At 31.6% G+C, this 27,982-nt stretch overlaps 2 protein-coding genes across 5 annotated transcripts; one reads left to right on the forward strand and one right to left on the reverse strand.

The window, feature by feature from the left end:
• Nucleotides 1–592: 592 nt before the first annotated feature.
• Nucleotides 593–14,631, reverse strand: LOC115879655. 3 transcript variants are annotated; one of them, XM_030896565.1, is made up of 6 exons: nt 13,976–14,631; nt 13,806–13,921; nt 11,787–12,040; nt 8,101–8,356; nt 3,609–3,768; nt 593–878 (listed from the first exon to the last, which is right to left on the reverse strand). In XM_030896565.1, the coding sequence occupies exons 1-6, from the start codon at nt 14,337–14,339 to the stop codon at nt 790–792; spliced, it is 1,239 nt and encodes a 412-aa protein (XP_030752425.1). In that variant the 5' UTR covers nt 14,340–14,631; the 3' UTR covers nt 593–789. The 3 variants fall into 3 exon arrangements, with proteins under 3 accessions (XP_030752425.1, XP_030752424.1, XP_030752426.1); XM_030896564.1 differs by lacking the exon at nt 593–878 and having other exon boundaries at nt 2,463–3,768; XM_030896566.1 differs by lacking the exon at nt 593–878 and having other exon boundaries at nt 3,626–4,128; nt 13,976–14,629.
• A 298-nt stretch (nt 14,632–14,929) lies between these two features.
• Nucleotides 14,930–27,348, forward strand: LOC115879659 (calcium channel flower). Of its 2 annotated transcripts, XM_030896574.1 has the most exons (6): nt 14,930–15,037; nt 15,090–15,210; nt 15,370–15,577; nt 15,634–15,741; nt 16,013–16,167; nt 23,077–23,207. In XM_030896574.1, the coding sequence occupies exons 1-5, from the start codon at nt 15,035–15,037 to the stop codon at nt 16,134–16,136; spliced, it is 564 nt and encodes a 187-aa protein (XP_030752434.1). In that variant the 5' UTR covers nt 14,930–15,034; the 3' UTR covers nt 16,137–16,167; nt 23,077–23,207. The 2 variants fall into 2 exon arrangements, with proteins under 2 accessions (XP_030752434.1, XP_030752433.1); XM_030896573.1 differs by lacking the exon at nt 16,013–16,167 and having other exon boundaries at nt 23,077–27,348.
• Nucleotides 27,349–27,982: the final 634 nt, after the last annotated feature.

Genomic DNA, 27,982 nt, shown 5'->3' on the forward strand with positions numbered 1-27,982 from the left:
TATATGACAGTATATGATATAGAGCATATATATTTGATGTATATGTACCAATATGTACATATATGAATATTTTTATTTAAATTTATTTTGACAGCTGCGGATTGTTTTGCTTTGCTAAATTTTTAGGTTAAAGCTCTTTGGTACCACTTTTGGTACTATCCTTTTATTCTTTTTAAAGGTACTATTTGATATTTTTTGAGCTAATTTATTAATCTGTAATAAAGTATATTTTTCATAACCATCAAGAAATATTTTAGTTCGACCTAGGTAGATACAAAATTTGTTAAGGAAACTTATCGACTTCAAAATGTTCAAGAAAGCCACAATAAATAGAAGTATTGTACATTTAACTACCGATCAAATCATAGAAGACGTTGAGAGAGTATGTTTAGACGAAGAACAAAGAAGTAAATTATATTCTTGCCTAGACAACAAACCTCCTCAAGACCAAAGTTTTTCTAAGGTCAATACTTTTCTAAAAGTTGCCGACAGTTTGAGCGATGAAAAGAAACATTTGGAGACATTAGCAAATGAAGTTGAAGAATTAATAGGGGAAATTAATGAAAAAATAAATGTTATGAAAACTAGAATAGAACATTATCAAATTCGTAGTTGATATTTATTTGCTGCAATATAATACTTATAGAAAAATGTATAATAATAAAGAAATATAATACTTTTCAATGGAATGTTTCTGGATAACAATACTTATATGGATAAAAGCAACGTGTACAACAGCATTGACCTAAATACAATCAACCTAAATGTGTCAAAGTTATCTTCAATAACTTATGTACGTGTTGGTAACCTGGGTATATTCATAGAAGCCATAACTTCAGATTGTACATTTTCATCAGAAAAGTATAGACAACATGAACCTATAAACATTAAATAAGTAAAATTTAATACAGTATTTATTATTAATATAGGCACAGTTAAACTAAAATTAATTTTGTTATAAATCAAAGCAGTGTTTTAATACTAGCCCTTGCCCAGGAATTTTAATATGGAAAGAATGTAATGATTAATCATTAAGGTTTAGGGAAATAAGAACAAAAGCATTAATATATAAAGATGTATTTTTTGTATATATTATATAATTCACAGTAAACTTGGACGGAATGTGACTTTCAGACTACGTGCATCATACATGTTAAATAAGTACAAATTTTTGAGAACATTTTTAAAATATGTTTTGCAATAAATAATAACAATTGTTAATAATAAAATAGATATTATATTGCATTTGCAATTCCCATCACAAAATAGAGTAATATTTTAATTATTAGTAAGAAAAATGCATAGTTATATTAAGCCAGATCTGTCAGTTACTATTTATTACAGATTATCCACAAAAATAAAAGGTAAAATTATAAAATTGATGTAACATCTCACTATAAAATAGAAACCATTTTTTGATTAATTAATAATTGAATCAGGTCAAATTTTGTTTTATAGGTATCAGATCCATAGTACTTCAAACGTGATATTCAACTTTTTTCATAAGTTAAAAATTAATAATATTTATGTTCTATTCCATAAAAAAGCCACAGAAAAAAGTATGCATTGAAATTTTAGACCTCTATTTTCAATTAAAAAATTACAATTAATAAAAATACTATATGGCTTTAAATAAATATAAAAAGATGTTCTGGAATCTATGTGGCCAATAATATAATGACACTAACTATTACAGATATTTTTACCAAGATACCCAAAATATTTAAATGAAAACAGACTAAGTTTTCAAAAGTATATTCCGCATATAACTTTGAAACATTTTGAATATTTTTGTTTAAATAATTTATTTAAAATATTAATATAACACAATAAATTAATGATACTCGCCTGTTAGACATCATACCAGGTGCGTTTCGAAAGTGGCTAACCCCTATAACTTTTTATTTTTTTTCAGATAAAAAAACGAGACTTGGTATGGTAGTATATGACCTAAATTAGGATTGATTGACGGTATTCAATTGTTTTTGGTCACTTCTTGTTTCACCGGTAATGACTGCAACTTATGATTTTTAAATGGCACCTTCGGTATTTTTTACTTTATTCTGGAAAGAATGACATTTCTGTCAACTTTTGACATTCTCGCATAAAAAATCGTATTTCAAATTTCAATCTAGAGTTCCATGGCTATGTTACAAAAATTAATTTTTAATCAAGGGGCCTTGGAAAAATAGATTTGATCGTCTAATATTTTTAGTGTCTTATCCTGGCAGGTTAAAAGATGCCCAAATCGTATTTTTAATAATATCTCAATTTTTTCAAATGGAACGAGGGAGGCTCGTTAGTATATTTGGAAAAAGCATTTTTTTACGAATAATTTGATACCATACACTTGGTATTTCGAATTTTAGTTATGAACCCCATGTTATAATTTCAAATAAACCATATGCAAAAATGTCAAAAGTTAATATATGATATGTCATTCTATTCAGTGACATTTTCTATCGAATAAAGTAAAAAAATACTGAGGGTGCCATTTAAAAATCAAAAGTAGTAGTCATTTCCGGTGAAACAGGAAGTGGTCGAAAAGAATTGAGTACGTGAATTAATCCTAATTTATGTTATATACCAAATCTCGTTTTTCTATCTGAGAAAATAAAGTTATAGGGGTGAGCCACTTTTGAGACGCATCCGGTATAGTACATTAAAAAGCAATTGGCAAAATTCATCTTAATAGTAACTCTTTTCTATGACATTTTAAAAGACGTGGAAAAATAATGATACATTTTCTAATTAAAAAAATTATAATGAATAAACAAGTAATAATTATTTGTTTATTCATAATTTTTTTAAAAATAATTATTACTGGTTTTTATGATGTTTGTTATAGAATAAAAGTACGTTTAAAACTTATTGAAATACTGAGAAGAAAAATCAGGTACAACATGGAATATTAAAATGATGGAAGTTATTATTGATAATAAGTGACTACGTAACAACAGAATAGTAGAGAACTATCTTAAAAGAGTTTTATAATCAAATTGCCATTGATTTTGACAGTTCTAATGTAATTTTCACTTAATAATGCCTTTAAAACGGGGAAAAAATAAAAAAAATTAGGAAAGGAAAACTATATTTTTCTTTAGTATTTCCGAATGTTCAAGATTTTAAAGCAATTAATTTATTAAGTTTTCCGATTTTATACGTTCAAAAATAAACCAAAGCGTTTTAAAATGGTAAAAGTTGGTTCTTAGATATGTATATGACTGTTAAGATAAACTGATATGTTACTTTAGGAATGATCATCGATATTTTTGTATAAAAAATTATATGTTGAATACCATCGATTGTCATTTCTAAGTACCGTGTGATCAAAAAGGTTTTTAACCAAGCGATCTTTCACTTTTGACAGTTAAAAATTCTAATGAAATTTTTATAATAATTGTTTTTTTGTCATCGTACAAGACACGTTTGATCATAAAGCTTTTTGTTCATATTTTATGTATAGTACGTTAAACGTAAAAAAATAGTAACTAACATTCATTGCACATTGCAATGGGGAGCACCCCTCGACACCTGCGAAGCACTATTTGAGGAATTAACAGCCGTTTGATTTGGAAGATAAAAGAAAGATGCAAGAGTTAACTTGCCTTGAGGTTTGCATTGTAGATGCTCCTCTATAAATTGGCAGGGGCACGTCAGAGACGCACAGTGCCGTCCTCCAGTAGCAGGGGGACTAAGTAAGAGACCGCGGACACGGTCTCGGCCCCATCGAGAAACATACCGCAGGTATAACAATGCCGCTCTTTCCTATAAACATGGGAATCCGTAAAAGTGTGAATTTATATTGTGTTAAAAAAGAAACAAAAGTGTACAAATAAATCTAACAGGTACCCTTGCATATCATTACTAATTTATTGCTAATTAATAGATTCCTAATCTGGTCATAAATCGGGACCAGACCGGACAACAATCTCGTCCTTCGTCCATAGATGGCGCTTTATTAGCCATGATGTCCTCGGCATACTGACAAGGACACAGTGCATTCTGTAAGTGCCTTGGGTTGGCTGGGTTTCCCATCACCTCATCGATGGTCCAGTCTAAACGTCTACGAAGAAAATCTTTACCCCATCGTTGAATATAGCGCAGGTAGAGTTGTTCCGCACGACCCTGCCGGTCAAAACAAAGTCTTGGTCAAACAAAAAGTTTCGGCATAGGGCAATATTGGGTGTGTTGTTATTCTGGACTTCTTTTTGTCCATTCCTATTCCCCCTTAATAATTGTAGATGTATTTATTACACTTTTGTTCTTTTTGACAGATATGTACACAAAATTATAGTGAAGGAAGATAAATAGACCATAACTAAAATAACTACACACCAAACTATACCCTGCCAAAGAATAATAAAGAAATGCTATAGCAGTAACTTCCCATTTTAATAAATTAAAGTCAATCAACTGCTAGTAAATATTTGCCTTAATTTATCACTATTTAACATTACATACCCCTCTGGCAACTGAAACCTTGGGCCGGTGTTCATATGTCTAGAAGTGAATAACTATAGCGATCTAGTAAGTCGGAGAGAGCAAAAATGCCAAGTATTTATTATATAAACACTTAATCTGACGCTAGATTTTAAGATTTCATGCGCTTGGGAAAATATTTGCTTCTTTATTTATAAAGCACATCGTATTTTAATGAGCGTATTGATGGTACTCATCGTACACACGAAAATCGGCACCCAAGGCCACAAATTCCGACCCTGTATGTTACATACAACATGATTAAAGAGTTTTAGATTGTAAGTAAGCACTTTAAATGATGATGAACTATTCCAAAGTTCCGCTTAATCATGGAAACTGTCTGATCATCTGATATATATTTTATATAATAAAAATATATATTATGGAATCAATATACAAGGTGTCCCAGGCTGAGCGTGCATTAAAAGTTTCTGGCAGCAACTTCTTATTTTAAATGGGCGCCTCCATTTTTTATTACACTTTTAAATTCTCTGTAAAATTCTATGAATATTGATGTTACACACTTTATACCTAAAATTAACCGTTTTTGAAACAAAAAAAAAATATTTAAAATTTTTGGACGAAAAAAAATACCTGTCAAAAAAAATTGTATAGCCTAAAAGTCAAATTTAGTGATTTTTGTCTCAAAAACGTGTGACCTTTGAATAAGAAGACTAAGGAAGGAGCATAATGCTATCCATGTATTCATGCATGGTGGGCGGAAAAGGCACCATAAAAGCTCTCTAGGGTGGGGATCCTTGACAGTTCTGTTTGACGATTCATTTGACACATTTGAATTTGATTTGAAATTTTGTGGATATGTCAGTCTTTATGGAGCTTATTTTATGTTATTTATTATTTATTCTACTACTGATAGTTGTATAAAGGTAGTAAATCTAGATGGAAATTGTGGCAGAACTTAAATTAACAATGACACTATCGCGATTTATCGAAAAGACTCTAAAATAGTTGGTTGTGTAGCGTGCGGTAGATCTCGGCAAAATTGAGTGAAATAATGGAACAACTTTTCGCTAGTAAGTGACTATATAATATACATACGTGTAGTAAACCGATCATTTATGAAATTCACTTAAATTAACTAAATTATATATTTTTCTTGCATTTTAGCTTTTATTTATTACTTGTCAAAGATTAGATGTCAAAGAATTTAGATACGTTAATTTGACTTACCTGCTTCAGTAGCGTATCGGATGTTTGTGTTAATAAATACTTATTATAACTTATCTATTTTTATTAGAATTATATATTTTTATAACAATTTTAATAACTACCAACATTTATTCACAACGTAAAATAAAACAACAAATTATTGAGTCTACTCCACGTCTACCCTACATTATAGTTTTACATTTTTTAAATAAAATTAGAACGACACTGATAAACCGGAATTTAAGTCGGCCATATTTGAGGCCCATCGCGGTGTGCCTAAGATTTTTGATATGCTCCTTCCTTAGTCTTCTTATTCAAAGCGTGTGACGAATTTTTTTCCCAAAAACGGTTAATGTTAGATATAGAGTGTTAGGTTAAGTTCAAAATTCATAAAATTTTACAGAGAATATAAGTCTGTAATAAAAAATGGGGGCACCCATTTAAAATAAGAATGTTGCTGTCAACTTCCGGTATTTCCGGAAGTGCTGCCATATGTAAAATATTATTAATCGAGATCTCGTTGTGAAACAAGGATGTGCAAAAAATTTCTGATCTAGATATAGTAGTTCTTTAGAAACTTCTAATGCACGCTCAGCCTGGGACACTCTGTATACTGTCGGCACAAGTCTTGAAAATTTTTCGAAAAAAAAAAAATTCTTGAAAAATGCTGTCTTGAAAAAGTGTTGATTACATACATACATACTACATGCGCTTGGGAAGATACTTGCTCTTTGTTCAGTACATCTTATTGTACTGAATACAATGACAGTACTTTTTGTACACACGAAAATCGGCACCTAAAGTAATGTGTTGCAGAAAGCATATAATGGTAATGGTAACTTGGGACAGTGACAGCCTGTCATTTTAATGCGTTAACCCTGTTTAGGTGTCTTGGCCGCCAGAAGAGGAAACTAGATAAGATTAGATTTACGGCAACAGCCCAGTTACATCGAAACACCAGTTCCCGTTTGATCACAGAAGTTAAGCGACGTAAGGCGATACTAGTGGATGGACGGGCGACCGTCTGGAAACTCTGTCGTGGTGTTGTTCCATGGCAAGAGTGTAAAATCTATTGATACACACTGCTCATTCACGCCGGTTTAAGGCCGGATGAGATCGGATATCTCGTGAGTAAGAGTCGATTTAGACATTCGCCAAGTAGGTAGGCCATTGATCATGATATGGCTGAGGACCGCGTTTCGGATTCCGCGTAAACACAGTAGGTCCCGTCCAGATTAGCCCTGTGGCGCTATTCTGTACACGGCATCGACAATCGTCGGTATCGATAAGTTACGATAGCTCTCGGTACGTATTTGTATATAGTAAATATGTGTTAATTGTTGTTGTCATAGTTATCGATCGGCCCTATGACAGGTATCACAAATTTGTACCGATGAGGATCGGCATCTCTACCGTCCCCTTGTTAACCCCACGGTAGAGACACCGATAGACGTCGGTACAAATTTGCTATATGCCCTATTAGTGACAACTAAAAACTATGACAACAACAATTAACACGACGCTCATTGGACGTACGTACCGATAGATGTCGGTATCGGTAAGTTACCGATAGCTATCGGTACGTAAATAGTGATATGGTCAATGAGCGTCGTTAATTATTGTTGTCATATTTTTAGCTGTAATTAATAGGACATATAGCAAATTTGTACCGACGACTATCTCTACCGTGGAGTTAAAAAGGACACGGTAGATATACCGATCCTCGTCGGTACAAATTGCGACATATTATGCCCTATGACCGATTGATAACTATGACAACAATTAACACATTTGTACCATATAAAAAAACTGCCGTAACTTACCGACACCGACGATTGTCGATGCCGTCGGTATCAGTAAGTTACGATAGCTCTCGGTACGTATTTGTATATAGTAAAAATGTGTTATAATAATTGTTGTTGTCATAGTTGACGAGGATGGGTATCTCTATCGTGTCCTTGGTAACCCCAACGGTGGAGATACCGATAGTCGTCGGTACAAGTTTGTTATATGTCCTATTAATGACAGCTAAAACTATGACAACAACAATTAACCAGACGCTCATTGGCCGTACGTACCGATAGCTGTCGATGCCGTGTAAAGAATACCCGTATTGTACCCGTATACCCCTATGGGGCAGCAAAAAGGAGACGTTAATTTAAAATTTACTAGATTAGATTTAGAGGAAACTCGATCCAAGTGGCACAGGACCGAGAAGAGTACAAAGATTTGAGGGAGACCTACGTCCAGCAGTGAACACTTCAGGCTGGTTAATGATAATGAAATAAAATATAGCATTTCTTTTATATTCGGCGGATATTATTATAATATTATATAATTATATGTTCTAAGTCAAAAGCATTTAAACCCACTTTTAGCACAAAAAAATATTCGCCAGTAATTCAAACGGACAAAATACAAGCACACTACAAATACAATCAAACTAACCTGCTTTCTGGAGAGTCGTGTAGTTCTGTTGCCCTGTATAACAATATCATTAGCTGTAATATCCATGCGTTGTTCCCACCCACTTGCAGGGTCTCGTTCTTGCTGGTCAATGGTTGTCTGCAAACGGGCAATGCACGGTGCCGAATCCATAAAGATAAAACAGAGATTCACTTTGTGACATGAGATTTTTCCTCTGTCGTCCAGGGCTAGCACAATTTTGTGTCGAAGAAATTGCTTATTGACTTGAGCCAAGCATCTTAATAAATAAGAAACAAATATTTTCAAATGCTTTTCTTCAAAAAATAACTGCTTTTCTAAATAATAAGTTTTGTTCCCATAGATCTTGCTTTAGAGAGTTAATACAGTGAAATGTAATTGCAAAGATATCAGTTTAGTAGAATAATCTATAGCTCAAAATTATCATTTCAGATTTTCAGTTTTATTAGGATTAAAATGATACTTTTTGTGGCGAGGCTGTATGTCTGACATTACAGGCAAAGCACAAAAAGTAATTTTTACTCCAAATAGAACATGCTATTTTTTTCAAACATTACCAAATAATTTTTTAAACAATTTCCAACGTTGCAACTAATATAAAAAGTTTTAAAAGTAATACCTTGGAAGTAATAATATATCGAAAAATGATGGTTACACTCGTTGAATTTGACACATTATGTCAGTTTAATAATATATTTACGTACTTTTGTGCATATAGGAGTAAAAATGCTTTACTTTTATGCCTTGGCGTTAAAATGACTTTTTTATATTGCAATCACGTCGCAAAAATTAATACTTTTGTGACGCTTGAAAAAAAAACAATAGTATTTATAAGTTTTATAACATGTTTAATTAAATTTGGATAAAAGGAATATTGCTGGTTGCTGTAGATAATTTTCTCAGTAAAAATACTATTACAGTTGATGGTTGGAACCTTTGGTGTTACACAGCAAAATAAAAACACTGCTGAAGAAATGCTAATAATTGCCTGGAATTTGATATCTATAGGAAAAATACGACCACACGCAGATATATTCCTAATGAATCACATCATAGTGTTGAACATAAAATGGCTAGTTTAAATTTCTTAGTTCATAGATTACTTAGTTTCCCACTTTCCAACGAAAGATATGAAATAGAAAGAGATTACATTAGGAATGTAGCTGAGTGTAATGGATATTCTCCTTCACTAGTTGATAAATTAATTAGAAAACGTAGATATAGGTTATTGATTTCTGAAAATTCGACTTTTCAAGTGGAGAAAGATACGTTGAAAGAGAGTTATCCCGTAGTCTAAAAGGAATTTTTAAGAATGTCAATTATAAACTTGTGTATAGTGCTAATAATAAATTACAACAATTATTAGGTAATCCAAAAGATGAAACACCTCCACTGGAAAGGTCGGGTATTTATGAAATTTCTTGTAAAGATTGTAATCAGAAATATGTTGGGCAAACTAGAAGATCAATATTAACTAGATTTAAAGAACATTTAGCTCAGATACGATATGGTAGACCGGATAAATCTTGCGTTGCCGAACATATTGTTGATAAAGAACATTGTATAGATCTTAATAATTTAAAATTAATTAAACAAGTCTCAAATTACAGGCAATTAGATGCATATGAAAGCATCAGAATTAATAAATGTAAAGATAGTATGAACAGAGATAACGGTCCAATTCCTTCAAGTTCTTTGTTCCTACTACTCTAGTGGCAGAAATCTAACTGTTACGCTCAGTGGGCTCTGACTCGGTTGGCTAGATTTTGCCACGCCCACTCGGTGCCCACTGGGCGAGTATATAAAGGCTCAACTTGTAGATTGTACTTTAGTTTATAATCATCTGCTGATGATGCTAACATGGTTAGCGAAACGCGCGTCCAGTGTAAAAGTAAAAGTGTTTTGGTGTATTGTGGTGATTTAATAAAAATACGTAAATAAAAAGGACTTTTTAGGCCAAAAAAGTTGAAAGGACAATTTGTTCCAAAAAGAGTGCCTTTTTCAAAAAAGGACAGGTGGCAACCCTAATGGTACAAATCAGTAATTATTTTAAACGATTAGAAAATTTTTTTATAATTGACATTCTTTTAAATACTTCATATTTTCGTGTGCATAATTTGATGTGGGAAATAACATTTGCATGAGTTGTGTTTTGCATAAACGTGCTTATTTGGTTTCTTTAACTCTGATTTTGAGATTTATCTGGCAATCTTTCAGGCTAAATGAAAACAGTAGTTTTGGGAATTACTCTTTTTTATTTCAAACGATTTTGGCATAAAATAAGTAAATCACCTTGTATTCTCGATTCTCTTAAGCAAGGTAGGCCACACATGGTGGTGTTGCGTACCGAGTAATCTTCGAGTATCGACAAAAATTCTCGAGACATACCGAGGATATGAATAGTCAAGTTAACCAAGCATTTGTCTCTCTCACTCAAGTGACTTCTTAACTAAATAAAACCATTAAATATTTTACAGTAGGTGGCTATGACTTTAAAGTAGGACATAATATATGACATCAACTTTTCATGCAAAAATCCTTGTTGGTATGAAAAAGTAGTACAACAGTGATTAAAAAAAAAGTTGTCAAGTTGACTTAGAAATGACGTAAACAGTTTGTCAAGATGCAGAATTTTTATCAATATAAATTTATAAATTCCCGAAAAAGGTCTGTATAAGGAATTAAAAATATTAAGAATGTTAAAAATATATCGAATCTTAAAAATTTGGAATTAAGATGTTTTGGAATTACCAAAAAATTGCAAGGCTCTTTTGGGAACAAAACTATTGAAAATTAGAGACAAATTGATTTGGATCACTTGATAAAAATTAATAAAAAATGAATTAAAAACAATTTCTGTCCAGTCTATTCAATACTAATTCAAATTATTGAAGTGAAACTTCTTTACGCGTGCTGGGTGTAAAAATTCAAGGCCGTGGCACGACACACGAGAGAAAAAGTGATAAGGACAGATAAGGACTGATTTAAATGAAATTTGGTATGTTGATAGATTGGATTAAGGCCAACTTGACCGTGTACGACACGTGTCACTATGACAGTTAGTTTTGACGTAATAAACGTCAAAAATTGATGTCGTCCGATCGCGACCAAATTTGGAGGGTAGGCTATGCGAGCGACAGTGCACACGGTTCCACCCTGCAAAGTTGGATACGACCGACGCGACGTTTCCTTTGGGGGATGAAGAATTTCATATTGAAGAAAAATGTGGGTCGATTTCGGCATAATTGGGGACGGGCTACAGGATGACGCCCTCGACGTTTCAAACCAAATGGACATAATCATCAGGATTTTTCTTAATTATGGGTCAATTGGAACCAAACTCGGCAAGTGGATAGAGGTACTCGAATGGAGTCTTCAGACGGACAGACGGTCTTTTAATACAAATTATGTGAAAGTGAATTTAATTATTTATTAATTTTTAATTTATTACTTTTTCAACATTCCAAACTACATTTTTTCAAACATGTCCGTCAAACCCTTCAATTTAATAGCTGTTAGTAAGAAGTTTCACTTCAAATATGCGCACATAGTGCACACACAAATTTTTTTAAGGTTTCATAATAATTAATTTTGTAATAAAATTCATGTAAGAATTACAGAAAATTATATCAAATAATTTTCATTTGAAGTGACCCATTTCAATAACCAATTACTTAACATTTCATTACCTCTCTAAGTTTCTTTGCAATTTAAATTTTAAGTACATAGATAAAAATATTGCTCCTGCATTTAATATCAACCATCCAATACCTAAACCAAATAAAGTGCCTCCGTTGCTACCGGAGAATAATAAACTAAGTAGCACAATAAAGGCTAAGGTAATCCAAACTACCAATATTCGCTTGTAGCAAACATTATATAATGTGAAGCGAACATCATTGACTAAGAGTTCCATTGCTTGAACATATTCTTCTACAGTAAGCTGCAAATTACAAGATATTTAAAACATTATTATTAGAAAAAACAGTACCTAACACATTTAGCGCAGGAAATTGCAACGCAATTTGTTTTTATCTAAGGCATTGTAAATTATTTTTATCAATGTCATGCATTCCATAATTGAGTATAATAGCTTCCATGACTAACATATTAATCAAATTTAAACTTTTATTTACCTACATTCTTTAATGGATGTATAGGGTGTTTAAATACCATACAAATATTGATTTTAGAGACCGGTTTAAATTATGAAAGTTTTAAGGTTTTGTGTTCAACATAATTTTCAAATACTAATTTAATAATTTTACAAAAACTAATTTTCAAAAATAACAAAAAAACAATCGAACTGTCAAATTTTGACATAAGCTGTTGAAGTAGTAGTTGAATACTCTAGTTAAATAACCAATTTTTATCTGTTCATTGATATTTCTGTTGACATATTTTTCTTAATTTCAAATGCCAATCAATATCCATTGTCACTTTAAAATTGTTATCAACACCGTACAGTACATACAGTACCAACAAACGTTATACCATATGATCGAGAAAAAAACGACGTCCAGTTGGCTTGGAAATGACGATCGATGACTTTAATTAATGACCCTTTAATTTTATTTTATAAAATGACAGCGATTTCATAGCCACCGCTGACGTCGTTTTTTGATTATGTTGTATTTTTAAAATGAATAAAAATTGTCAATTCAATTGAAGAATCAGATATAGGGCTATTCCTCACAGGTATATTAAAAAAATGTATAAAAAAACTTATGTGGCAATTGACACAAAACTCTAATATTTCAAAATTTAAACTTTTGTTTAAACCCAGTATTTAAAGAGACAGCTATTGGCTAATATACTGGGTGCGTCTCAAAAGTGGCTCACCCCTATATAACTATCTTATTTTTTCAGTTAAAAAACGAGATTTGGCATGTTAGTATATGACATAAATTAGGATTGATTGACATATTCAATTGTTTTTGGTCACTTCCTGTTTCAGCGGAAATGACTAAAACTTTTGATTTTTAAATGGCACTCTCAGTATTTTTTACATTATTCGATAGAAAATAACACCCTTAATAGAGTGACATATCATATGTCAACTTTTGACATTTTCGCATATGGTTTATTTGAAATTATAATTTGCGGTTTGTAATGAAAATTTCACTCGAAATACCAAGTGTGTATCAAATTATTCATAAAAAAAATGCTTTTCCAAATATGCTAATGAGCCACCCTCATTCCATTTGAAAAAATTGAGATATGATTAAAAATACGATTTGGGCATTTTCTAACTGGCCAGGACAAGATACTAAAAACTTTAGACAATCAAATCTATTTTTCCAAGGTTCCTTGATTAAGAATTAGTATTTCTAACATAGCCATGGCACTCTAGATTGAAATTTAAAATTTAAAATACATTTTTTTATTAAGCAAGAATGTCAAAAGTTGACATATGATATGTCATTCTATTCAGAATGTCATTTTCTATCAAATAAAGTAAAAAAAAATATCAAGGGTGCCATTTAAAAATCAAAAGTTGTAGTCATTTCTGGTGAAACAGGAAGTGACCAAAAACAATTGAATACGTCATTCAATCCTAATTTATGTCAGATACTAGCATACCAAATCTCGTTTTTTATCTGAAAAAATAAAAGTTATAGGGATGAGCCACTTTTGAGAAGCACCTGGTATATTTATATATGGGATCACCCTGCACTCTGTGCATATAAAAATAACTTTCTACTCACTGTTAAACCTTGTGCCATTAATTCTTCTGGTACTAATTCTGGTCTGAATACAGCTGGTGTAATCCATGGAAATCGCGAATTTACTGGCAAAAGAGTCACTATAACATCCCCATTTACTAAAAAAATATTTTGTATTAAACTCTCTTTCGATGTTCAGTAGATATGCTTACAAAATCCTTGTCTAATTGGTTCGACTGTGGCTACTGGTAACTCAATGTTTCTTAAGGGTTTAGGATCCAACACAGCAAGATTATTGCTCGTATTTTCAGTAACAGATTTATTCAAACTTCTTTCTAAGTTAACTTGTACACTTTCCGTTGAAATAATTGCAGGGGAATCGTCTATTTTTTGTTTAGCATTGTCTGAAGATGGATCTACACTCAATTTGGTCTGAGGTTCTACATTATCCGAATTTGTCTTTGGTTCAGTTTCATCATCAAAGGTGACCCAACTTTTAGAAGGGGTTGGCTGTGGAATTGGAGCAACACTATTTCCATGGCCTTCTTCGACTTGCTTAGATTTATCATCACTCATTTTCTCAGTTGCGTTACGGATTCGTCAAATAAATTGCATATTTAGAAAAAAAATATTTACCTTTTTTACCGGTTAAACATATACATAATGCGAAGAATTTCGACTTGTTAACTGCACACTGCACAATATTAACCCTTCCACTTACTACCTGTAATCTTGCATTCACGAATCAAAAATTGGGCAGGTGAGCTGGCAATTTCCATTATTTTCAAATGTTTTCTACCTTTTCTAACCGGTCAGATGACACACCTGCGAATAATTAATTAGAACAGAGTCGGTGTAGCCATGATACACCTCCTTAATTATTTTTTAAATACTCGACTTCAAATAAATTACCGTTATGCTAAGTAATGTATAACAATATAATAAAAACAGAGACCGTACTATACTTAAAATACTCATTAAAAAAATATTACCAATAACACCTCATAATATACAATACACCACAAAATCTTTGCACAAAATTCAAAATTATTTATATTTTTGTATACAGAAGATTTTAATTAAGCTTGAAATACGGACCTGTTTTTGAGAACATACCACAGATTATACATATATAATCCATTGGTATTTGTCACTGTCATTGTCAATGTTAGCAATTGTCTTCTTGTCAACCATTTGTCAACATATTTTCAACATCAACAATTTTCGATTGTGGTCATTTGTTGACAATTTGCTTTAACTTCTGGTGAAAAATGGTATGAAAATCGTAAAATACTTGTGGCTTTAGACAATAACAATTATTTTTAGTCGATTCAAGATAAAATATCCGCCTTAATGGCTAGGCCTGGTCAAGATCTTGTCGCGAAAGATGACGTACCTTGGTGGTTGAAAACGGCTGGTCGAGGGGTAGGAACAGTCGGTGGATTTAGTAAGTATATACCCAATTTTTAATATAGTAATTTGGGTAGGTATATTTTTAATCATTAATTATTATTTTTAACAGCTGTTTAATTGATTAATCATTATTCAACATTATTAAAATAAGTTCTAAAAGAATACAATTAAAAACAAATTACCATTTTTTCAGTTGCCGCTTTACTTGGCATATGGAATTGTGTGTCGATACTCACAGGCAATGTTTCAGGATTAATTGCAGGGATGTGGCAAATTGTTGCCAGTTTTATTGTACTCTGCGTTGAGGCCCCTTGCTGCTGTATGTTTATTGATCAAGTACAAAGGTTTAGTGATATGGTGGATAACAGACCATATTGGAATCGAGCATTGGGATATGTTATGTAGGAAATAAGATTTCTTTGTTACAATTTTATTACTAATTCGTGAATTATTTCAGATTGGCCATACCCCCAGTTATATTGGATTTTGCCTTTTCGACCTTTTTTGGAAGTGGATTAATATTTGCCACTGGTATTATTTATGGTATGATGGCTCTGGGTAGAAAGTAAGTAAAATTTTTAGATTTATCTCAATGGGATTAAATATACCTATTGTGACTAATACAAATCGTGTTAAAATAAAATAAGATAAGAGGATTAGTATATATTAATAGGGGTTATCATTATAAACCTCTTGTCAACATTTTGCTCTCTATTATATTATTAACAAATGTCTCACAATGGAATATAAGAAGTGGAATCTTAAGCTTGTAATTTCCTGGAAACTTGGCTTTTCTTTGTCTTAATTTAACATGTTTGTTAATCTTACTAACCAAGGGCATCAAGAGAGGATATGGCCGCTGTAGCCTCTCCACAAATGGCAACTTCACCATCTGGTATGCAAGGTGATCACCAGAGGGCTACTTTGATGGAAGATCCTGATGTGTGGCGTCCATCATAAACTGGAAACACACTGGCCTATTAATCTCAGCGTATGATAACACTTGCTTATATTGCTTGCTGATTTTTTGCTTTTTTTACGCATGAAATGTAGCAACATAGTTTTTTTTAATTCTTAGTAGTATCTGTTATATAAACTTGTTTTTTGATTAACTTGTATAAAGTTAATTTCTTCTACAGTATGTCCCCGGGTTGTCTTTACAAGATGAAAAACTTTTTTATTATTGACATATTGAGGAGAATGCTTTCTTCATAAAAATGTTTGCTTGGAAAATAATGGTTAATCCCATTTACACTTTTCCAAATTTCTATACCGTTTTAGAGAAAATTTGAAAAAAAAACATAAAAATATAGTTGATTGTTTCAAGAGAAGTCCTAAAAATATAAAAACCTTTTCTATGGTAATATAGTTTCGATTTCATTTACAATTTCATTCTTTGATAGATTGTTATTGTTAGAATTTTACTTAACGTCATGTTTTTGCTGTTTTAAAATGTTAAAAAAGCAGAAAATTTATTTAGTTCAATGCTATGGAAAGGGTGAAATTAGTTATTAGAAAACACAAAACATCCCCCTTTAGAATTTCGTCTGTCATATTAAGAAATGACAGTAAATAATAAAGCGCCTCTCGTGTTTGTTCGCACACAAAAAATTTCAATTTAATGCCTGTATATATTTTTAATATATTTTTTAAATTTACATTTTTTTAATTGTAAAGTAATATATTACATTTAAATTCAATATATTACATAACAATTATGTCAATTACAGGATTACAAGCTTGTTTTCTAACATTTTTTAAATAAAACGAATTATAAAATTTCAATATATGTATATTTGTCGTAGGTATGAAAAAATTAAAATATAAAATGGACAAACATTGCAATAAAACTTCCACTTTTAGTTTTGCAATATTTCTATTTCACAAATAAAAATATCCGACAACACTAAAATCACTGAAACTTCCGCGGCTGCCAACGAAAGCTGAAAAATATAATGGCACTTTTTGTTTTGGACCTGCATATCAACATTACGCGGTACCATTATGTTTTTGTTTTTGAAATAATATAAAATATCTAATTATAACTTGTAAATTTTAATATTTTAACATGATTTTAACTATTTCTGATAATAACTAACTTTTTGTTATCAAGATGACATTTTAGACGGCAACTGACATATATGTCATAATATTTGAATTTTAAATATGTATGTAATATAATTTAAATTAATATAATGCAACTTTATACTAAGAAAACATTTATATATTCACAAAATACAACAAAGTCTAATAATATAGTTTGAAAACAAACAATATTGAAATAAAATTAAAATTAAAAAAGTTAAGCATTTGATGACCGGTGGCGTGTCTAGTATTTGTTCGGGCAGTTGGTCTTTTACTCCCGCTTATGGCCATTAAAGAAAGAGTTCTAAAGGGGGATGTTTTGTGTTAGAAAATGTAATACTTTAACAACAGCAAAAATATGACGTTAATCAATATTCAATAACTTGATAATAACTTTAATCTATCAAAGAATGAAATCGAAATTATATTACCATAGAAACGCGTTCTAATTTTTAGGACTTAGAAACAATCAACTATATTTTTATGTCTTTTTTTAATTTTTCTGGTAACGGTATGGAAATTCGGAAAAGTACAAACGGGATTAACCATTTTAGAACAAGTAATTTTTTTTATGAAAAATGCATTGTTCTCAAAATGTCAATAATAAAAAAGTTTTTTTTTCTTGTAAAGACAATCCGGGGACATACTGTATAATAGATACATAGTTTTATATTTAATTGTTCAAAATTAATGGTATTTTTTTTCTAAAAAATCCTATGGGTATTTCGGCACTCACTGTAGGAAAATTTCCAAAATAAAATAGTTATTTTTTGTAAACACTGCTGGGCGTTAATCCAAGGGAGATCAGCTTGTCAGCAGTGATTTACTAATAAACAAGCAAATTTGCCTAACGGACAAAAAATTGCTTAACGTTTTGGGAAGTATATCATTTCCCGTCGTCGGAAGCAAAAAAACACAAAGAACAAAGAAAAAAACTATTTAAATATCTAAATACAACTATTCAAGAACACTTTAGTTTTTTTTTCAACAGAAACGGTCTATAAAAACCGCTGAAAAAATTGAATATTTTATTTTGCTTGGATAGATTGTATGTGTATGACGTTTATTCAATTTTTACTTTTAATACAACATTTTTAATCCTTACTAATATTATAAAAGGTTTGTTTGGATGTATAGATCTTTGTTAAGCCTTGTTCATGTAGACGCGAATCGCGATTTTGCGAAACTGCTCTCATTGGTTCAATTTTACTGATCATGGCGGCGCTGTCAGAAATTTTAAGATTTTGGCGATTCGCAAGATTTAAAATTTGAGGGGCGGGAAAGTTAAAGTGTTTCCAACTTTTTAATTTTAATGTTTGCGCAGAATGGTAGTGTGATCCGGTTATCGATTATTTTGACGACGCTGCTACAAAGTAACTGAAACCATTTCTCCAGTTGAAATGGGTTCTCGTGCATAATATGTTTTTGATATATGATTTTGATATGGTGACAATTTTTCAACCAAGTTATCAAACACCTGTACAGACAATCTGTGAAAATTCCTAAATTTTTTCTCATCTTTTGTCCTCATTTCTTGAATTAAATTGCGATAAGCACCTTGTTGCTTACGAAATTTAAATATTTCACATGTCCCAAATGACCCATAAATGATCTATAAACCTGTGCTATAAACCCCGTAAACCCGTTCTCTTCTACGTTTTAACAATAAGTAAATGGCAATTTTGCGCCTTATTCTGTTTCGATCCCACAATCGTCTATGATCGGTCTAGGCCGTTACCAGTTACATCTGCTCGCGACAGAAGAAACCGCGACTCTAGGAGCGCGACGTCTGGAGCGGAACAGATCGCTGTCGATGTCGCGCGTCGCTACATAGTTTCCAGTTACTACTGTTCGCGACTGACGAAATCGCGACGGCTGGAGCGAAACACGTCGGTAAGCGATTACTGCAGTTCGAGCTAACTCCAAGAGCGATTATAAATAATTTATAGTTCCGTAGTTATAATGATCGTCGTTCTTCAAGCAGTAACGAGTTCCCGATTCGTTGTAGAGCGCGACACGATGTTACAAAAAATACCGCTCCAAAACCGCGTTACCGTCGTTTGGGATGAAATAGCCGAGATTTGGTATTTGTGTAAAATTTTATTTTTGTAAATAAGTTTTTTCGGTAGATGTTAGTGATGGGAACAACACCAAATAATCAGAAAATTTGAAAAAATATATTAAAGGCCTGGAACGAACAAAATGTCCTGAACAATCTTATACTACGTGTGGGGTGTGATTGATCACGTTTTATTTAATGCATTGAATAAGTGTATACCTACATAGAGTGATTAATCTAACCCCTGTCTATTTTAAAGTCATGGTTTAAATTTTAACGGTTTTTTTAGCATTTGGGGTGAGATTGTTTGGTGCGGGTGAGAATGATCAATGAAAAATAATGCTGCGATGTAAAAAATACAAGATTAGACTTTCAGACTAAATATTTATTTTCTGAATCAAAAACAAGAAAGAAATACCAACAGTTCATTCTTGTTTTACCACAATTGTTCACGGGGTGAGATTGATCATTCAATGATCAATCTCGTCCATACTAAGTAATATAAGTAATCGCCCATACTGATTAATCTGACCCCTTCGAACACATTAAGGTATAACCTCATAATTTACGATCGAAAATAACTAAATTTCCGAATATGACTTGCAGAAACATTAACAAATAGCACCATGTAATCAGTGTGTCCGTTACTATATCACAATTTGACTTACCAATCAAAGTTCTAGAAGTTGTAAATGAAAGCAAAAACAGTTAAACAATTTGAATATATTTTTTAGACAAAAAAACAGCGATTTAACGACGTGACCTGTTACCATTCCCTTCGGTCATGTTTCTACTAAACACACTTGGCGGTTTAACATTAAACGAACCAACGATTCGCTCACTACATTTGAATTAATAAAAATGCAACCTAGTGATCAGTCTCACCCCCGGAGAATTTCACCCCAAACGACGGTACTCAAATACCGACACATCACTAGTACCTGTACAAAAATGTAAGACGCGACAATCTGGATTTTTCATTAATCTGGATTAACCCTTTATTCTGATTAGTTTTAATGGAGCCGGATTATCGAGTCTCTACTGTATTTGTTGATAGTTTTGCCTGACATAAAAATAAAAAAAGTAAGTTCCTAAAATAAAATTCTGAAAACTGCTATAAGAAATCTAATTTTTAATTTAAATGAAAGACAACAATTGTCATTGTCATTCTTTTACTGGAGAGCTTATACTTTTTTACAAACTTTAAACTACGTTTACGAACAACACCAACAACGCCCGGTCCGTAAGAAACATTAAAAAAAACTAATTTTGAGAAACATTTATTTTACAGAATCACAAAATGAACAATGATATATGTTTTTTAATATTAAAAAATAATAAATTTTATAAAAATGATTGTATACAGGGTGGTCTGAACGGCATTCGGGCAATTTCGAGAGCATATTCTGCAGATAAAAAGAAGAGAAAGTTCGTATAAATCTATGTCCTCAAATGAGTCGTTTTGGAAAGACAGGGTGTAGCGTAAAAATGAAACTTACTGTGTAAAAATGAAACTTACTGTGTAAGTTTCATTTTTATTTCGGGGTTTTCCAAATAATTTATGAACTATAGGCGATATTTTGATAGAAATTGGTGTCTGGGAGTTTTTTCACGTGAGAAATTTGATTTCGATATCAATATGATTCCTACTTGTAGGTGGTACATACAGGTTCTGTAACTGTTTTGAAGAGTAATAACTTTTCGTTCGTACCTGTATAAAACTACTCAGTGAAAAATATACATTTCCGTCATTTTCTACATAAAAAAGCTACCTTGGTAAAAATCGCTACAAGTAATCGTTCTCAAGATATTTGAAATGGAAATAGTCACTACATGTCGTTATTGACAAAAAATAAACATGTTGACTAGATAGATATTTGACTAAAATGATAAATTTCGGATCTTTTTATTTTTTTACTCTAATAATATTTTTTAGACAAAATTATGATAAATCAGTTTTCTTCTCAGTTGAACTTTTAGCGCAAAAACATTGCAAATTTATTATTTGAGTCTAATAATCTAGTTAACCTGTACAATTTTCGTCAATGATGACATGTATTGACTATTTCTGTTCCAAATATCTTGGGTATCATTATTCGTGGCGGTTTTTACAAAGAGATCTTTTTTACGTAAAATATGACAGAAATTTATATATATTTTTACTCAGTAGCTTTATACAGGTACGAAACGTTATTACCCTTCAAAACAGTTAAAAAACATATAGGTGGCGCCCTTATAAGTATGAGTTATTAATTCAAATTTCTCATGCCAAAAAACTCCCAGACGCCAATTTTCATCCAAATATCGACTATAGATCAGAAATTATTTGGAAAACCCCGAAATACAAATGGAACTTCTGTACCCTGTATTTCAGAAACGAAGCATTTTAGGACATAAATTTATACGAACCTTTTTACTTATTTTAAGCCTGCAGAATACGCTGCCGAAGTTTCCCGAATACAATACGGATCGCTAGAGGTGGGCGAAGACTGAACGAGTCGTTCATTTAGACGAGTATTAAAAATGAATCGTGTGATTTGATATACTGCTTAGAATACGATTCGTTCAACTGAATCGTGGCCAGCATGGTGTTGTATTATTGTTAAACCAGGAATAGAGGCAAAACTCTTTTATTGTAAAACGGCAGACACTATAAACAAAAACTACAATTACAGATTATTATTACCGTTGTCACGGCATATACACAAAAAGTCGTGAGAATTGATTCATTGCTTACAATACGGTTCGTTCAATTGAATTGTGTTTGTGGCCTGCACGGATCCATAAAATTTGAACGATGAACCGTAAAAAAGAGTCGTAAGAACTGAATCGGATCACAATGCTATCGTTCGTTTCTACGGCGCGACGCGGTGGTGATATGCATAGAGAGAGTCGGGCACCAATCTTTAGACTTGAACAAAAGCCCTAAACAAACATCATGGGCATAAAATGCAAGCGATAAGTAAGTTATTTACAAGAAAAACACTTATTTATACTGTGCTTAGTACGGGAGTATCTGTAATGCGTTTAATTTTCACGTTAATAGTTTTGTTAAAATAATATTTACCGACTATAAACCATTAAACGTCGGACTAAAAGACGACTCGTGTTTTTATACAACTCTAAATAAATATTTTGCCTCTGCTCAATAATAATATTAAATTGGTATTAAGAAGTCTTTAATAAATAGCATATATAAATTGGATTGATAATTTAATATTATTGGTAAAATAATCAGTCCTGTTACGTCAGCGCCATAAAGTGATGAAAAACAAATGAAAGAACTGTATTTTTCTTTTTCTGGTCCCTTAAGTAATTGTCCCATCAAATTATCGACGGTAGTGCCAGTTACGATTGTTGTTTTTAAGAAAGGTATATAGTGCATGTGTGGTTCGTTCAAATGAACGAATCGTGGGAGTCGATTCAATATGAGAAATTGAATTGTGTTATTCGATAATTTTTATACGAAATTCTGGAAAAGGAATTAGCATGTAATACTGATTTGTTTGATTGTGCATGAACACAAGACAACTTATACTATTTTGTAATTATTTCACATAATTTTTATATTGTTTTTAATCCTTGACATAAGGTCTGCTTGTAGAAACTTATGTATTGTTTGTAGCTCCTGAACAACCCAAATTATGACTTAGATATATAGTCCTATACTAGTAGCTGAAATCCTATTTTATTTTATGAAAGAAATTTGCGTATAGACAGAACTTTTCTTCTTAATATTTACTCATTTTTCCACAGGGCCTCTGCTGAAGAGATGCGCCAAGCAGCAGCCGCCGCTGAGAGCCGTCAATCTACCACTCCAGCACCCTCTGCTAATATGCGAGCTAACTTGGTTACCAACGCTCAGCCGATTGGTTTTTCTGGCGCACCAGTATTCGATAGCAACGTTTGAAGGATTCTCCGCTTTCATTCAACATTTATATCCTTTAAACCCGAACAACCACGAATTAGTTCCTTATCTGAGAGTCATCGTGAGCAATTATTTATTTTATCTCGAGTCGAACCAACGTACAGTCAGCTTATAAGGCCTAATTTATAATTGGACTTCTAATGTTGTTATTGGATCAAAAGGATTCTAACTTCAGTAGAAATTTAAGAGGGACTGTTTTAATATCTATAACATAGGTTATGAGTTTATGGCTTTTGTCTATATGAACATATCTACAACAGATTAATTTGAAGTACTTCCAATATTGTTTTTATTTGCAAATTTATTAATTATTTTTACCGTTAGACTGTTTAGGAAGTCATATATTACAAGTACTTTATAATGAGATTAAGTAAACAATGCCAAATATTTTGTCTTTTTAGTTGTAGTCATTTATATTGTATAATGTGGAGAACGTGATACAGACTTGTGAGATTTATATTGTATATTTATATTGATTGAAGGCTGATTTGCAACTGCTTATTTTTGACATATTTATTCCATATAAATACGCATTCCAATATATTTTTAAGCTAGGAGGGAATGAATATTAGATGAATAATGGGATATTTAAAATTGTTGGTATCAGGGTCGGATTATTCATATTGGGGTGTCTAGGCAATTTATGTCTTGGGTCCCTTTACCTTTTCCTAACTTTTTACTACTTACTATTTATTGAAATATATATTTCTATCACAACACAATTTTATTCATAATGATACTGTTTTAATTACATTGTGAGGGTCCCATAGGTCACCAGTCCCCAACCCCATCTGGGAACCCTATATATGTATAATTTGATCCTGATTGGCATGAGTTGAGATTTATAATTTATTGTCGTACTAATGTTCTTATCTTACAAGGAAAATATTGAATAATTAAATTATTTTATTACATCTTCTATACTTGCATTCGCCATTTTATAATACCGTTTTTTATTTGAATGTTTCTTAATCTATGAATATCATGGCAAATAATTATTTGTATCACTTTTCAGATATTATATCTTATATATGATTTTTATTAGATATGTTTCACAGAGGTCAAGTTTTAGCAGAGAGGTAAATGTTTTTGAACATACCTGTAACAATTTATTTGTACACATTTTTATAGATACTCAGAGGTTTAAGTTTCAGTTTTAACATAGTATATCAAAAAGTGGTATGGTCAAGTTTGCTTTGAATTATAAAAAAAAATAATTCTTGTGTTAAATTGCATTAGAATTCTTTTATTTGTCAAAGTTATAGCTATCTTGATTATAGAACTTTTTGATGGTATCGTATGTTTTACTTTTTTGTAGTTGCTTGGTAAATTTATATAAACTTCAATTCATATAATATAAACATACCTATTGATAGTTATTATTTAAAAATGAGAACATATTATTAGACAGACAAAAAATAATTTTGGAACTACGTGTAATTGGTACTAGTGTTTTAAAATTTTGATAGATTATATTTAAATTTTGTTGCAACTGTTTTAATCAATGTAACAAAGAAATTATAATGTTAATAGCAAAGGAATAGAACGGGATATCATCTTTTTAATTATAGCATTCGTTTTTGTTATGTTTTTGTATACCTATAACATACATACTACAGTCTGACAAACCGATCTGAAACAACGGGGCAACAGTAAGGGGATCGCAGTTTTCTAAAAATATGGCCGACCTCATTCATAAAATATCCGGAAGCGTGCGGAGTTTTATGAAAATATATCAAGAATTTTTATCATATTTTCCAGTAAAATTTATAATATTATTTTACTTTAAATGTAGCTACATCTTGTTTACTGATTTGCTAAATATAGTAATATTTGTTAAAACACGTGTAGTAATTATAATAGACAAATCACTTTAAAGGTATAAACTACAATACAATAACACCCGCCACTGGCTTTTTCAATACTAGTCAATATTCTAGGGAGGGGCCTAAAATTTGGCAAAATACCAACGTGCAGGCATTTCTACCAATCAGGTTGGTTGAATTCGGGATGCCATGATGAATTTTGTCAACGTTGCCGGCTTGCTTTAAATGGACGATATCTTTAGGACATATTTACCATTATTTATAATAGGGTCAATGAAGTAAATCAATTATTTAGATAAATATACATCTAACAATAAGAACTTCTTTAAGATAAGTATTTTATATGGATGTATATAATTATGTATGCTGAAATGAACTAAAAATATATTTGATGTATAGGTAATATCGAGCAATTTTGCTTTTCTACTATTAAACGTAAGAACATCGATTTTTTTGCTTCTGTTGTATTAGATCCGTTTGTCATATGACATCTACAAGAATATTTTAGGCTTAATATCTACATAAGGCTCGTTATTGTTATTTTTCATTAGATTTGATGGCTTTAGGGCAAAAACATGGTAAGCGCCATTTTACTAATTTTACAGGAGAGCAGTGGGCGGCTGGTTGTTATCAGGTTCTTTCCCTGTCTTCTATATTTTTATTAGGCAGGGAGCAGTTGACATATTATAATATTGTAAAACCCTAAAACTAAGAAATTTGTGCTTATCATGTTTTTCCCCTGGACACTTCATTTTGGAGAGGGCTATTTAAAGTTTGGTTGAACCAGTGGCGGCTCGTCAGGGTAGGCAAGGTAGGCGGCGCTTACCCTAAAATTTTGGCAGAAATTAAGCGGTTTATTATATTACATTATTTACTGTTAATGTTGCCAATACATAAAAATACTGTTAATACACGGAAGTGTGTTGTAATAATCAATATTATTTTGTGGTCTTGTATATTAAAATATTCACTACCGCTTGTGTACGCTGACTATACCGTTGCGTTAGAAAAAAAAATAATTTTGACCGTTGGAGTGCCTTTGTTCGGCGATTTCTACATCGCCTACTATCAGAGTCGATGCACGACGTGCGGCAGTCTTCTGTCTCTGTCTACCTCATCGTACGGTAGCGATGGACCGTAAGTCGGAGTTGTATCGTATTAAGGCGGGGCTTAGGCGAAATCTCCTGTCGCCTTCGCATGAAGTCGTGGAGGCTCGGTAGGCTCAGAAGTTAAGGGGATATTCCCGATATTTCATAAGGGGATATATCGCATTTCGTTAAGGGGATATTTCATATGATCATTATACATAGCATTTAAAACTTTTATATGAAAATTCAAAAAACGTTTAAAACAAATTTGAAACGTTATTCAAAATGAAATAACCGATTGTATTTCAAAACACGCCACAGAAATAAAAGAATCCGAAATAAAAGAGCGCGTTAGTTTATTCGGTGCAAGAAGAACGATACAACAGATATTACAGAAAAGTCTCAGTGTGGTAATTCAATTCGATATGTTAATAAATGTTATTTTATGAAATATTAGATAACATGGTTATTCATTTAGAAAGAAGGTTGCAGATAGGTACTCGTATGTCTCAATTATTTTTATTTATCCTAATAAATCCGAAATTTAAAGAATCCTATAAAAAAATTTCCAACGCATTTAATATTGATTAACAAACAAAAAATGTTATTGACCAACATAAATTAATGAATAAGTTGCAGGTATAATAGATATGATAATTTCGATTATACAATAATTTAAGGAGAATAATCCTGGAAATATATTTGCAGAGGCTTTCAAATCGTTTGTTTTGATTGTTACTACACCATTTACAAGTACTTGGGTTGAAAGACATTTTGCATGTTTGAAATGCATTAAAATTTATTGTAGAGATTCCATGAAAAATAAACGTTTATCAACACTCGCCTTATTTTCAATCTAAAAAGATCTTTTCACAGCCCTTCAACAATCTGATTAATTTACTGATATAATATTAAATAACTTTTCTTTATCAAGAGACCGACTTATCAATTTTTTATATAAAACATAATTATTCTTTTTCTCAACACTACCAATTTTTTAAGTTTGCGTAAATAAAAATAAAATAAAATTCTATGATGTACTCCATAGTAACTCCATAGTAATAGATGAAAAAAAACGTATACTTGTACATTATGTCATTACCTTGAATGTTGTCATTTGTTTAACCCAGAGATAACATATATCTACGAACTGGGTTAGGGTATTATGAAAATTTAGGAGGGGGGGGGACAAATAGACGGAACTAAAATTTTGTCGCCTACCCAGTCACACGAGTCACGAGCCGCCACTGGGTTGAACTAAGGTAGCTTTACTTTGTGTTTAAGTTATAGTGATACTGATTACTAGTTTTAGCGAAACTGATTTATTTCGGGAACTCTACTTTTAGTCAATTTTTTAAGTATTTAAAGAGTTGGTGTGTCAAACGCAGCTTTTTCTAGTCGGCTTTCGGGTGTAATATCTGATTACATTTCGTATTATTTAGCTCAGACTGGTTCATATTCTTTTAAATTAGTTTTAACGTCGTTAATAGAAAATATAAATCGTGCATTGTGTATTAGACTATACTGACATAAAATAAAATACTTTTAAGTTTTTCTCCTATGTCAGTGTTGTAGTTAGTCAAGGTAGTATAATATAAATTATCTAATATATTCCATTTTATAATTGATTTTAATTCAATATATTGAATTAAAATATTGAAGGAATTTTAGTTTGGATCTCTATAGGTTTTTATTTATGGAATGTACTTACTTTTTGAATTCTTTGTCTGTTCTTAATTGTCATGGTAACTAAATTATACAGGTTGAGTTTCCTACGATGTTCTCTATGGGTGTCTCGGAAACTACTGGAGATATAGAGT

This window comes from Sitophilus oryzae, unplaced genomic scaffold, assembly GCF_002938485.1.
Source record: "Sitophilus oryzae breed Bouriz unplaced genomic scaffold, Soryzae_2.0 scaffold_1583_pilon_pilon, whole genome shotgun sequence".
NCBI classification, from domain to species: Eukaryota; Metazoa; Arthropoda; class Insecta; order Coleoptera; family Curculionidae; genus Sitophilus; species Sitophilus oryzae.

What these genes read in the sequence shown, in the direction of transcription:
- LOC115879655 (XM_030896564.1), bottom strand. Translation starts at nt 14,339, where the DNA reads ATGAGTGATGATAAATCTAAGCAAGTCGAAGAAGGCCATGGAAATAGT. An exon ending in ACCAATTAGACAAGGATTTT is followed by an intron (nt 13,922 to 13,975) that starts GTAAGCATATCT and finishes ATATTTTTTTAG; the next exon opens with TAAATGGGGATGTTATAGTG. An exon ending in TTGCAAAGAAACTTAGAGAG is followed by an intron (nt 8,357 to 11,786) that starts GTAATGAAATGT and finishes TTATTTATTAAG; the next exon opens with ATGCTTGGCTCAAGTCAATA.
- LOC115879659 (XM_030896573.1), top strand. An exon ending in AGGAACAGTCGGTGGATTTA is followed by an intron (nt 15,211 to 15,369) that starts GTAAGTATATAC and finishes CCATTTTTTCAG; the next exon opens with TTGCCGCTTTACTTGGCATA. An exon ending in ATGATGGCTCTGGGTAGAAA is followed by an intron (nt 15,742 to 23,076) that starts GTAAGTAAAATT and finishes ATTTTTCCACAG; the next exon opens with GGCCTCTGCTGAAGAGATGC.